The 14399-nt window shown below is 36.8% G+C and overlaps 1 protein-coding gene across 3 annotated transcripts; it reads left to right on the forward strand.

The window, feature by feature from the left end:
* The first annotated feature begins 1566 nt into the window (after positions 1–1566).
* Positions 1567–12714, forward strand: LOC133571822 (hyaluronidase-5-like). Of its 3 annotated transcripts, none has more exons than XM_061924322.1 (4): positions 1567–1615; positions 6173–7104; positions 9694–9783; positions 11846–12714. In XM_061924322.1, the coding sequence occupies exons 2-4, from the start codon at positions 6184–6186 to the stop codon at positions 12278–12280; spliced, it is 1446 nt and encodes a 481-aa protein (XP_061780306.1). In that variant the 5' UTR covers positions 1567–1615; positions 6173–6183; the 3' UTR covers positions 12281–12714. The 3 variants fall into 3 exon arrangements, with proteins under 3 accessions (XP_061780306.1, XP_061780307.1, XP_061780305.1); XM_061924323.1 differs by having other exon boundaries at positions 1571–1643; XM_061924321.1 differs by lacking the exon at positions 1567–1615 and adding an exon at positions 1644–1791.
* Positions 12715–14399: the final 1685 nt, after the last annotated feature.

The following is a 14399-nucleotide window of genomic DNA, read 5'->3' on the forward strand; positions in this document are numbered from 1 at the left end:
TTTTTTTTTTTTACTTACAACTATACCTAATATATAAAGGGGTGGAAAAGTGACTATTACCTGCAGGGCAAACATTAGCTAACCAGAAGGCAATAACAATGTAAACAAAAAACACCTGCTTGAGAGAGACCTAATACAAACATTTATATGCACGTACAACACTTAGAACTTTTAGCATATCAGTATGTGGAATTAAATTATGGAATAGATTAAGTAAAAAAGTTAAAAATTGTACTGATATGATCCAGTTTAAGAGGTTGTTCAAAATAATAGTGCTTACAGAGTACAAAGAAGAAGAATTATGAGAAATACTTTCAACCTTATTGAAAATAAGATATTCTTCATCTCAGTATGTTAATAATGACTGCATTAATTAATTAATTACATATTACAAAACTGTTGTATACTAATTCATAGATGTTATTTTATTATATAAAAAGGTCAGTAAATGATTCTATATATTTGTAAACGCTTTGAAGTGGGAAAGAGGTAGGATTAAATAAGCTTTGCTTCTTCCTACTCCTTTTCGGGCATGATGTAAAATGAAATGATATGAAATTGTGTGATGTATTATGATGTAAGTGTGTTCATGTTCGAAATAAACTAAAGAAAGAAAGAAATGTCCCTGAGGAATGTAAAGTGGGAGTACTGTAATTACCTAACGTTACATTATTATTTTCCATAACAATTTAGCCCCCTCCACAATATTAACCCGACGTTAAAACAGAACTAGCTATTTATTGATTAGCAATTGCCGAATCATGTAACATTAGCTTAATGCTAAAAAGCCAGGTTACTATCACATTCTGTAACAGACAAATAACTTCATGTAGGCTAACGTTACCTACCTGCTACGTCTGTCTTTTCTCGTTTCTCCTCCTCTTCTTTTCTCTTTTTTCTTCCCTGGGCACCTGACAGTTTTGGCATCTTGTGTTGATTTTTTGATGTGGGGACGTCCAAAAAGAGTCACGATACGGGAAGGGAGGGGGCGCACCGTGCGGGGGAGGAGGGGGGGGGGGGGCGTAATGTTGTAACAAATAATATTTCTATTAAATAGGCTTTACTTTGCATTTTAATTAACGTGGGATTATTTTTTGTATTTAGAAATAATAGTACCAACTTTTTTTCTTTTCTCCCAACATTTGTAGGCACTGGCGTGGCGCCCCCTGATGGACGGCGCCCTTAGCATTTGCCTATACGGCCTATGCCACGGGCCGGCCCTGGCGCATAGCATTGATTCAACGAATCGATGACTAAATTAATCGTCAACTATTTTTATAATCGATTTTAATCGATTTAATCGATTAGTTGTTGCAGCCCTAATATACATATATATATATAAATATATATATATCAATCAGTCAACAGTATAAATATGGAGGTGACATTTGGTAACAACAGCAGTTAAAGTGTCTTTAGTGATCAAAGGTGAAAAGTGTCTACAGTGATGGTTCATAGTTCGGGGGTGGTCATAGTAGCTGTCTTTTATTCAAAGGATAAAAGTATAAAGGGGGGGCGGGGGGGTAGCTGGTGGAGCTACTATTCACAAGTGGGTAGAAACTGTTTGTCAGTCTCGTAGTCCTGGATTTCAGGCTCCTGTATCGTCTGCCTGATGGTAGGAGGCTGAAGAGACTGTGCTGGGGGTGTGTACTGTCCTTTATGATGTCGTGTGCTTTCTTGGTGGCCCTGGTAGAGTACATGTCCTCCATGTACTGAGCAGTTTTAATCACTCGCTGGAGTACCTTCCTGTCCTTAGCAGTGCAGTTTCCATACCAGACCGTGATTGAGCTGGTAAGGACACTCTCAACCGTACTTCTGTAGAAGTTGCTGAGAATTTTGGGTGGCATGTACAGTCGCTGCTGGGCTTTCTTGATTGTTTGTCGGGTGTTGTGATCCCAGGTGAGGTCCTCGCTGATGTGAAATTTAAAGGTTTTCACCCTGTCTCCCCTATGTACAGAGGTGTGTAGTGGGTACTCCTTCTCCGTGGGTCAATAATCATCTCCTTGGTCTTGTCTGTGTTCAAGGAGAGATTATTATCCTGACACCAGGCCACCAGTTCCGCCCCCCTGGTGATCAGTTAACGACCGTAGTATCATCTGCAAACTTGATGATACTGGTGTTGTTCTGGGAGGCCACACAGTCGTGTGTGAAGAGGGTGTACAATAGGGGGCTCAGCACGCAGCCTTGGGGCGTCCCTATGCTTAGAACCTTTGTGCCCGATGTCTGGTTGCCGATTCTGACTGACTGGGGCCGGTTTGTGAGAAAGTTCAGGACCCAGTCACAGAGAGCCGGTGTCAGACCAACAGTGAAGAGTTTAGCAGTGAGTTTTTGTGGGATGACCGTGTTAAAAGCAGAGCTGACTAAGGGCCACCAGGAGAGCACACGACATCATAAAGAACTATGAATAATAGCCTGGTGTAGATGTCCTTGTCCTCTAAGTGGGTGAGGGTGGTGTGGATGACGGTGTTGACTGCATCCTCAGTGGACCGGTTTTGCCGAAAGGCAAATGTAGAGGGTCCGGTGTATCTGGGATGGTCTTCTTGATGTGTGACATGACTATCCTCTCGAAGCAACGGGGCGATAGTCATGAGGTTATTGACATGCGATACGCTAGTTTCCATTACAGTTTGGTATAAATATATTTTTATTATCAACATAGAAGACAAAAATAGTTTTACAAGAACTTCTGAGACTTTATCGCAGACAAACCTACTCAGTGGCCTAGTGGTTAGAGCAGGGGTGTCAAACTCAAATACAGAGTGGGCCAAAATTTTAAACTGAACAAAGCCGCGGGCCAAGGTTGAACAAATTAACCTTTTAATAGGGACCCAAACAAGTTTTGCATTGAATATTGAACAAGCAAGGCTTATATAACTTTATAGTGACAGGCAAAATCGAGTTTCAAATAATAATAATAATAATTACAAAATATCAATGGCATATCAAATACAATTTAAATAAAAATCGAATGCCTCTTTTCTATTTGCAGCCTTCTGAGGTAAATATCAACATTAACTTTTTCCACAGGCTGATAAATTTGAAAATAAAATAATTAATAAACCAACCATTCAGGACTTTAAACGGCTCAGTTTGCAACACACTGATCTAATCTGATGTGCCCAAGCAAGATACCTGCCATCTTTTCTTGGATGCTAGTTCATTAATTTTGGGGCTCAGGCTTTGAGCTGAGGCAACCTTCATTATCGAACGAAGGTGTTTATCGGTCATTATTTCTCGTATTCCACAGTCTTGGGGGCGACTGCTTTTAACGTCCTCTACGAGCTGACGTCACGTCCGCTTTTCGTCTCTTCTAACAACGTGTCCGCCCAGTCACAAGATATGAGCGGCTTCTGTACGCACACACACGTAAATGCAACGCATACTTCATCAACAGCGATACAGTTTACACTGAGAGTGGCCGTATAAGCAACTTTAACATTGTTAGAAATGCACGCAACACTGTGAATCCACACCAAACAAGAATGACAAACACATTTTGGGAGAACATCCGCACAGTAACACAACATAAACACAACAGAACAAATACCCAGAATCCCATGCAGCCCTAACTCTTCCGGGACGCTACAATATACACCCCCGCTACCTTCATGATGCCAACACCGTATGTAGTATGATGCTGCGTGCAGCTTGACTCTTAACAGCTATGTAGCATGTTGCTAACAGTGTATGTAGCATGATGCTAACAGAATATATAGCATGTTGCTAACATCGTATGTAGCATGATGCTAACAGCGTATGTAGCAGCCTGTGCACCAGTCTCCCCACGTAAAACAAAGTCACGCACAGGCATCCTCCATAAAGGGATACACCCCTACCAGGAGGATCGTCATACTCGTTCGAGTGACCGTCGATGAATTAATGGATGAATGTACCATGATTATAACAGCGTATGTAGAATGATTCTAACAGCGTATGTAGTATGATGCTACAGTACATTAGAAAATGCTCACGTTAACATTTCCGACTCATTTTGTGTCTTCTGGTCTTGTATCACAGTCAAAGTATTCCTAAAGGCTAAAAAGGAAGTGAATACTTCAAAGACATTTACTTTGAAAAGACAGTATTTTGGATTTCAAGTGTTGGACTTGTACCAACATGGTCGACTGATTTCCTAACGCTGATGAACAAGAAGTGTTTGCTGTTGTGTCACCAAGTAATAAAACAAGAGAAGACAGGAGAGAGTACTGACATGTGTACTACTGTTACTTCATCATGTAAATATCCACGTATTCAAGTACACTCTGATTGGTACTAAACTATGTTTATTGTCAGCCATCTTATTCCTCTTTCATCCTGACAAGCTCATGTCATAATAATAATAATGATCATAATATTAATAATAATAATAATAATAGTAGTAGTAGTACTAATGATCATAATATTATTAATAATAATAGTAGTAGTACTAATGATCATAATGTTAATAATAATAATAGTAGTAGTAGTCCTAATGATAATAATATTAATAATAATAATAGTAGTCCTAATGATAATAATATTAATAATAATAATAATAGTAGTACTAATGATAATAATATTAATAATAATAATAATAATAGTAGTAGTACTAATGATAATAAGATTAATAATAATAATAATAGTAGTAGTCCTAATGATAATAATAGTGATAATAATAATAGTAGTACTACTAATGATAATATTAATAATAATAATAGTAGTGCTACTAATGATAATAATATTAATAATAATAATAATAGTAGTACTAATGATAATAATATTGATAATAATAATAGTAGTACTACTAATGATAATAATATTAATAATAATAATAATAGTAGTAGTACTAATGATAATAATATTAATAATAATAACAATAATAATAATAATAGTAGTAGCAGTAATATGGATAATAATAACAATAATAGTAGCAGTAGTAATAATGATAATATAAATAATAATAATAATAATAATAATAATAATAACAGTAGTAGTAGTAGTAAAAATGACAATAATATTATTAATAATAATAACAATAATACTAATACTACTAATTCTAGCATTTGTCACATAGCAGGTTATATGACTCTTAGGTGTCTGGCTGTGGAATTAGAAATACTATTGATAAAGCTAACTTTTTTTATGCTAATTTTGTCATTATTTACTACAAAGTCTTATTTTTTGGTACATGACACATGCCAACTTTGTTTAGTTTTTTTTAGCTAATTTTGTCATTGTTTACCCCAGAGTCCTATTTTTTGGTACATGACACATGATAGTTTTTTTGGGTTTTTATTTTTTTTTAGGTAATTTTGCAACTGTTTACCCTATAGTCATATAACTTGATACTTGCCCTGTTAGCATGCTAACTTTTTTTTTTTTTGCTAATTTTGTCACACTTTACCCCAGAGTCCTATATTTTGGTAGATGACACATGCTAACTTTTTTTTTTTTTTTAGCTAATTTTGCTACTGTTCACCCTATAGTCATATAACATGATAGCATGCTAGCTTTTTTTTTTGTGCTAATTGTGTCACCGTTTACCCCAGAGTCCTATATTTTGGGTACATAACACATGCTAACTTTCTTTTTTAGCTAATTTTGCTACTGTTCACCCTATAGTCATTTAACTTGATACTTGCCTTGTTAGCATACTAACTTTTTTTTGCTCATTTTCCTTGTTAGCATGCTAACTTTTTTTGCTAATTGTGTTACAGTTTACCCCAAGAGTCCTATATTTTGGCACATAACACATGCTAACTTTTTTTTGTGCTAATTTTGTCACACTTTACCCCAGAGTCCTATATTTTGGTAGATAACACATGCTAACTTTTTTTTTTTTTTTAGCTAATTTTGCTACTGTTAACCCTATAGTCATTTAACTTGACACGTGCCATGTTAGCATGCTAACTTTTTTGGCCATTTTAGCAGACACACACCTTACAGTCGTTAAACTTGGTACGTGACACATGCTAACTATTAGCTTGTTTTTTTGTTTTGTTTTAATTGTTAGCTTTTTAACATTAGCATGCTAGCTTTCAAGCTAGTTTTGCATGCGTACGCCTCACAGTCATATCACTTGGTACTTGTCGCATCACAAGTGTCGGCATGCTAACATTAGCATTTCGCTCGCGCCACTGGAAAAAGTGGACTTTTTCAAGTGGACTGAACAAGAACTTGATTTTGTTGGCAGCTGGTGTGAAAATGACACAACACGGGTGTTGCGTCATCGCCGTGCTGGTCCTGCTGAGGTCCGGCGTGGGCTCCTCCCTGTGGACGGACCCCCCCGTCCACGAGGACCACCCCTTCCTGTTCACCTGGAACGCCCCCACCGAGCTGTGCGAGTCCCGCTTCGCCGTCCCCCTGGACCTGTCCCTCTTCCACCTGGTGAGCAGCACGCTGAAGACGGCCACCAACCAGAGCGTCTCCATCTTCTACACCGACCGCTTCGGCATCTTCCCCTACGTGGACGAGGACACGGGCGAGTTCGTGGAGGACGGTCTCCCGCAGCTGGTGGACATGCAGGAGCACCGCGAGCTGGCCGAGGACGACGTGGAGTTCTACATCCCCGACGACCGGCCGGGCCTGGCCATTCTGGACTTCGAGGAGTGGCGGCCGCAGTGGGTCAGGAACTGGGGCAGCAAGGACATCTACCGGCAGATCTCCGTCCAGCGGGTCAAGAACAGGAACGCCTCCCTGACCGACGACGAGGCCGAGGAGCGCGCCAAGATGTTGTTCGAGCGCGCCGCCACGAGGTTCTTCCTGCGCTCGCTCCGCATCGGGAAGAAGCTGCGGCCCCGCCGGCTGTGGGGGTACTACCTGTACCCCGACTGCTACAACTACGACTACCACCAGGACATGAACGCCTTCACCGGGGAATGTCCCGACATGGAAAAGCAGCGCAACGACGAGCTGCTGTGGCTCTGGAGCGAGTCCACCGCCATCTTCCCCTCCATCTACCTGGAGCTGGTCCTGCAAGACTCCGCCCAGGCGCGCCTCTTTGTGCGCCACCGCCTACACGAGGCTCTGCGGGTGTCGGCGCTCGCCAACGCCTCGTACGCCACCCCCGTGTACGCCTACATCCGGCCCGTCTACAAGGACAGCACGGACGACTACATGTCGGAGGTAGGCAGGCAGGCCCATAAAACAACATCAAGATCTTTATCTAATTATATCCACGCACTTACTTACTTACTTAATCCTCTTCATCCCTGACGGGACATAAGGCTTCCACGATCTGCCTCCATCTGGACCTGTCTTATATTCGGGTGCGTCTTATATTCGGGTGTGTCTTATAGTCTGGTGCGTCTTATGGTCTGGAAGATGTATCGATGAACATATACATACAAAAATATGTTTTCTTTGTAGTTTGGTGGATGCGTCCTATATTCAGGTGCGCCTTGTAGTCGGGTGCGTCTTATAGTCGGGAAGATATATCGATGAAAAATATACGTGCAGAAATATGTTTTCTTTGTAATTTGGTGGGTGCGTCTTATATTCAGGTGCGTCTTATATTTGGGTGCGTCTTATATTCAGGTGTGTCTTATAGTCGGGTGCGTCTTATGGTCTGAAATATGTATCGATAAACATATACATACAAAAATATACCTTCTTTGTGGTTTGGTGGATGCGTCTTATAGTCGGGTGCGTCTTATAATCGGGTGGTTTTATATTCGGGTGCGTGGGTATAATAGGTATAAAACATTTAAAAAAAACTATTATATCCACGCACCCGAATATAAAAAAAACCTGATTATAAGACGCACCCGACTATAAGGCGCAGCCGACTATAAGACGCATCCACCAAACCACAAAGAAAACATATTTTTGTATGTATAGTGTCATCGATACATCTTCCAAACCATAAGACGCACCCGACTATAAGACACACCCGAATATAAGGCGCACCTGACTATAAGACGCATCCACCAAACCATAAAGAAAACATATTTTTCTTTGTATAGTGTCATCGATACATCTTCCAGACCATAAGACGCACCCGACTATAAGACACACCCGAATATAAGACACACCCGAATATAAGACGCACCCACCAAATTACAAAGAAAACATATTTTTGCACGTACATTTTTAATCGATATATCTTCCCGACTATAAGACGCACCCGACTATAAGGCGCACCCGAATATAAGACGCATCCACTAAACTACAAAGAAGGTATATTTTTGTATGTATGTGTTTATCGATACATATTCCAGACCATAAGACGCACCCGACTATAAGACACACCCGAATAGAAGACGCACCCGACTGTAAGACACACCCGAATATAAGACGCACCCGAATATAAGACGCACCTGAATGTAAGACGCACCCACCAAATTACAAAGGAAACATATTTTTGCACATATATTTTTTATCGATATATCTTCCCGACTATAAGACGCACCCGACTATAAGGCGCACCCGAATACAGGACGCATCCACCAAACTACAAAGAAAACATATTTTTGTATGTGTATGTTCATCGACACATCTTCCAGATCATAAGACGCACCCGACTATAAGACACACCCGAATATAAGGCGCACCCGAGTATAAGACACACCCACCAAATTACAAAGAAAACATATTATTGCCTGTATATTTTTTATCGATATATCTTCCCGACTATAAGACGCACCCGACTATAAGACGCACCCGAATATAGGACGCATCCACCAAACTACAAAGAAAACATATTTTTGTATGTGTATGTTCATCGACACATCTTCCAGACCATAAGACGCACCCGACTATAAGACACACCCGAATATAAGACGCACCCGAATATAGGACGCACCTGAATATAAGACGCACCCACCAAATTACAAAGAAAACATATTTTTGCATGTTTATTTTTTATCGATATATCTTCCCGACTATAAGACGCACCCTGCAATAAGGCGCACCCGAATATAGGACACATCCAACAAACTACAAAGAAAACATATTTCGGTATGTATATGTTTATCGATACATCTTCCAGACCATAAGACGCACCCGATATGTATATGTATATAAGACACACCCGAATATAAGATGCACCCGAATATAAGATGCACCCACCAAATTTCAAAGAAAACATATTTTTGCACGTATATTTTTTATCGATATAAGACGCACCAGACTTATTATGAGACTAAAATTGAAGTTATGAGATAAAAAAGTTGTAATTATGAGATATAAAGTTGAAATTATGAGATAAAAATCATAATTGGATAAGGAGGTCGAAATAAGGAGATAACATGTCTAAAGTATCAGATTAGAACTTTATAGTTATGAGATTAAAAAAAATATTAAACAATAAAAAAGTCGAAATTATGAAATAAAAGTCACAATTATGGGATAAAAAATTTCAAAATTATGAGATAGGAAATAGAAATGATGAAATAAGAAAGATAAAAAATCATTAAACAATAAGAAAGTCGAAATATGAGATAAAAGTCAAATTTATGAGGAATTATGATATTTTTTCCCAAAGGGACCGTAGTCAGACCAATGTGGTCTGTAAATGATGCAAAGGCTCACCTTTTAGAGCACTGCAGAAAATAGTTCTTCTCAGGTTTCTTTGTTTCACACTTTTCACTATTTTCTTACACAATCCTGACTTTTGCACCTTCACTTGAAGAAAAACGTCAACAATTACCGATACCAAACACTGATATCGTGATGCAGTTTTGACGCGCTCTGATTGGTTGTCTCCCATCTCAGGTGGACCTGGTCAGCACCATCGGGGAGGCGGCGGCCCTGGGCGTGGCCGGCGTGGTCTCCTGGGGCGACATGAACGTGACGGACAGCGAGGTACGACACCGACTCAGTCCCGTATCGACGTGTCGGGGGCAAGCCCCGCCCCCTCAGGAACGCCGAGTGACAGTCTCAAAATTTACGAGGCTTTCTGAGGCACTCAGCATACCAAGAGAACCTTTTTAGGGCCAAAGGTTGGCACGAGGAACAAGCGCAGGCATGAAACCTCCACCATGGCAATTAAATAAGCACTTACTAACCACAGGCTCCGCCCACTTCCTGTGATGCAGCCTGGACTCTTTCACAACAGACCTTGTGTCTCATACCTGGAACACGCTCGCACTCAACTTCCACTTATGCTCTTCACATTTGAATATCTCAGCATATTGATTATTGATATAATATTGATCAATAATCAATATGCTGAGATGTTCAAATGTGAAGAGCATAAGTGGAAGTTGAGTGCGAGCGTAAATATATATATATATATATATATATATATGTACTGTATATGTATATATATGTAAATATATATGTATATGTATATATACACATATACATATCTATGTATATATATATGTATATATATATATACACATATGTATATACATATACACATATATATGTATATATATATATACACATATGTATATATGTATATATATATGTGTGTATATGTATATATATACACACATATATATACATATACCATATATACACATACATATATATACATATACCGTATATACACATACATATATATGTGTGTGTATATATATAAATATATATATATATATATATATATATATATATATATATATATATATATATATATATGTATGTATATATATACATATATATATATATACACATACATATATATATGTGTATGTATGTATACAAACACTAAATATAATCATTTGATAAAGTCAAACACAAATGAGGCAACAAAAAATAAAACTGAGATTAAAAAAATCATAATTATTAGATTTAAAAAAAAAATCGTAATATAAGATAAAAAATTATGAGATAAAATGAATACTTATGAGATAGAAATTCTAAAAATGGGATAAAAATTCGTAATTACTAGATTTAAAAAATGTAATTATTAGACAGTCGAAATTATGAGATTAAAAAAATCATAATTACTGGATAAATAATCTTATTATAATATAAAAAGTCGAAATGACGAGAGAAAAATGTGTCATTATGAAAGTCATGTTTATGAGATTTTAAGATAAAAGCAATCATAATAAAATATTTATAAAGTCATATTTATGACAAAAAGTTCAAAAGCTAACAAGGCAAATTTATGAGATAAAAAAATCATAATTACTAGGTAGAAAAAAAATTCGTAATTATTAAATAAAAAGTCGAAATTATGAGACAAATACAATTATAAGATTGAAAATAGAAATGATAAATTGCGAGATAAAAAATATAACAATAAAAAGTCATATTTATGAGACAAAACGTGCAAATTACGAGATGAAAAAAATAATTATAATATTACAAAGTTATATTTATGATATAAAAAGTCAAAATTATAGTAGTAGAGTATTGATTATGTCATAAAAAGTTTTAACCTCATAATAATAATTTAACATTTATTTATTTAGTGGGGGAAACAGTCTTCCATAGTCACGACCACGTTTGCTTGAAAAATACAAAATAACATTTTGTGTGATGATTTTTTTTAAATGAAACATAAAATAAATGAATGTTGATTTTGTGCATTTATCATGAAAAATGTTAATTAATTGTCAATTAAACAGGCACGGTGTAAATATCAATGTTGTTTTATGTGATAACTCCATTAGTGGAAGAAACTCATTATTAGCAATAACTCCTCCTCGCCAATAATCACTTCCTGTCCCTCACTTCCTGTTTCCTGTGAGTGACATCTGTGCCGTTTCCTTATGAAATATAATTTCTCCTCCAATTTGGTTTCAATCCAAATGAATCCCGACTTTAAGATCATATTTTTGTAAACGTTGACAAGATGAGAAACATAGATGGTGGAAGAACAGAGCTGATTGGCTGACAGATGAGGGGGCGGGGCCAGCAACCAATAATAAATGCTAATAGTGAATGTTTGACCTTGTTACTGACAATGTAGGACTCCTGCTTGGCGGCGTGGCGCCACCTGCATTACGTCCTCAACCCCTACATCCTCAACGTCACCACGGCAACCAGGCTGTGCGGCCAGGCGCTCTGCCAGGGCCGAGGTCGCTGCGTGAGGAAGCGCTGGGACCAGGACGTCTTCCTCCACCTGGACCCGCGCCGCTACCGCATAAGCCGCTGGCGCCCCGGCGGCCCGCTCAGCGTGAGCGGCGGCCTGTCGCGGGACGACGTGGCGTGGTTCGACCGCCATTTCGACTGCGTGTGCTACCGGCGCGACGGCTGTCGCTCGCCCGGGACGTTCGATGACGCCCAGGAGATCTTCTTCGACGCCAGGACTCGCGCGGGGGGGTCGGCCACGCGGCCGCACCACTTCCTGCTGGCCGCCGCCGTCACATTTTGTGTTGTGACGTGCGCCCCCTGGTGGCTGTGAGCTGTATCGCCACGACGACCAGGAAGTGCTGCGGTCTTCTGATCACGTAAAAACCACACCGAGATCCGATATTGCTCCGATATCAACAGGGATACAAATATCGGATGATATCGTGTAGAATGTGTGATATCATATTTTACTAAGGTCATTCATAAAAGGTAAACATAATAGGCTATTAGGATATAGCAGCTACACAACACCTAAGCACACAAGCTAGACATAGGTAATAATCATTGAACAATAAAAAAATAAATATTTTTTTATATATATCATTTAATCAATATAATAAATATTAAAATATATATTATATATGTATTTTGTATATTAATATAAATAGCTATACATATATATTATACAAAATATATCATATAAATACTATCAATAAACAATATTTCAGTCTAAAATTGTCATAAACGAGTATCAAATCATTATAATTACATATGTATTATACAAAATATATAATGTAAATATTATCAATAAACAATATTTCAGTCTATAATTGTCAATATAAACAAGTATCAAATAATTATAGTTGCATATTAATTACACACACAAAGTCTCCAAGGCATAATAGAAAGTATCCAGTAACAAACGTGTTCGCATCATTCAATTTCATGAATTATTTTGACGATGAGGTGTCACCAAAACAAACAAAATAAAAGAAAAAAAAAAAATATATATATATGTAATACAAAATATATGATTTAAATATTATCAATAAACAATATTTCAGTCTAAAATTGTCAATATAAACAAGCATCAAATAATTATAGTTGCATATTAATTACACATACAAAGTCTCCAAGGCATATTAGAAAGTATCCAGTAACAAACGTGTCTGCATCATTCAATTTCATGAATATATTATACAAAATATATGATCTACATATTACCATTAAACAATATTTCAAGTCTAAAATTGTCAATATAAACAAGTATTAAATAATTATAGTTGCATATTAATTACACACACAAAGTCTCCAAGGCATATTAGAAAGTATCCAGTAACAAACGTGTCCGCATCATTCAATTTCATGAATTGTTTTGACGATGAGGTGTCACCAAAACAAAAAACCAAATATATATATATATATATATATATATATATATATATATATATATATATATATATATATATATATATATATATATATATATATCCATCCATCCATTTTCTACCGCTTATTCCCTTCGGGGTCGCGGGGGGCGCTGGAGCCTATCTCAGCTACAATCGAGGTATGTTATACAAAATATATGATCTAAATATTATCAATAAACAATATTTCAGTCTAAAATTGTCAATATAAACAAGCATCAAATAATTATAGTTGCATATTAATTACACATACAAAGTCTCCAAGGCATATTAGAAAGTATCCAGTAACAAACGTGTCTGCATCATTCAATTTCATGAATATATTATACAAAATATATGATCTACATATTACCATTAAACAATATTTCAAGTCTAAAATTGTCAATATAAACAAGTATTAAATAATTATAGTTGCATATTAATTACACACACAAAGTCTCCAAGGCATATTAGAAAGTATCCAGTAACAAACGTGTCCGCATCATTCAATTTCATGAATTGTTTTGACGATGAGGTGTCACCAAAACAAAAAACCAAATATATATATATATATATATATATATATATATATATATATATATATATATATATATATATATATATATATATATCCATCCATCCATCCATCCATTTTCTACCGCTTATTCCCTTCGGGGTCGCGGGGGGCGCTGGAGCCTATCTCAGCTACAATCGGGGTATGTTATACAAAATATATGATCTAAATATTATCAATAAACAATATTTCAGTCTAAAATCGTCAATATAAACAAGTATTAAATAATTATAGTTGCATATTAATTACACACACAAAGTCTCCAAGGCATATTAGAAAGCATCCAGTAACAAACGTGTCCGCATCATTCAATTTCATGAATTATTTTGACGATGAGGTGTCACCAAAACAAACAAAAAAACAAAACACAACAAAAATAAATAAATAAAATATATATATATATATATTTTGTACAAAATATATGATCTAAATATTATCAATAAACAATATTTCAGTCTAAAATTGTCAAT

Source organism: Nerophis lumbriciformis, linkage group LG29, assembly GCF_033978685.3.
Source record: "Nerophis lumbriciformis linkage group LG29, RoL_Nlum_v2.1, whole genome shotgun sequence".
NCBI lineage: Eukaryota > Metazoa > Chordata > Actinopteri > Syngnathiformes > Syngnathidae > Nerophis > Nerophis lumbriciformis.

Coding starts and splice junctions, on each gene's coding strand:
- LOC133571822 (XM_061924322.1), top strand. CDS start 6,184: ATGACACAACACGGGTGTTGCGTCATCGCCGTGCTGGTCCTGCTGAGG. Junction 7,105..9,693: donor CGGACGACTACATGTCGGAG/GTAGGCAGGCAG, acceptor CTCCCATCTCAG/GTGGACCTGGTCAGCACCAT. Junction 9,784..11,845: donor TGAACGTGACGGACAGCGAG/GTACGACACCGA, acceptor CTGACAATGTAG/GACTCCTGCTTGGCGGCGTG.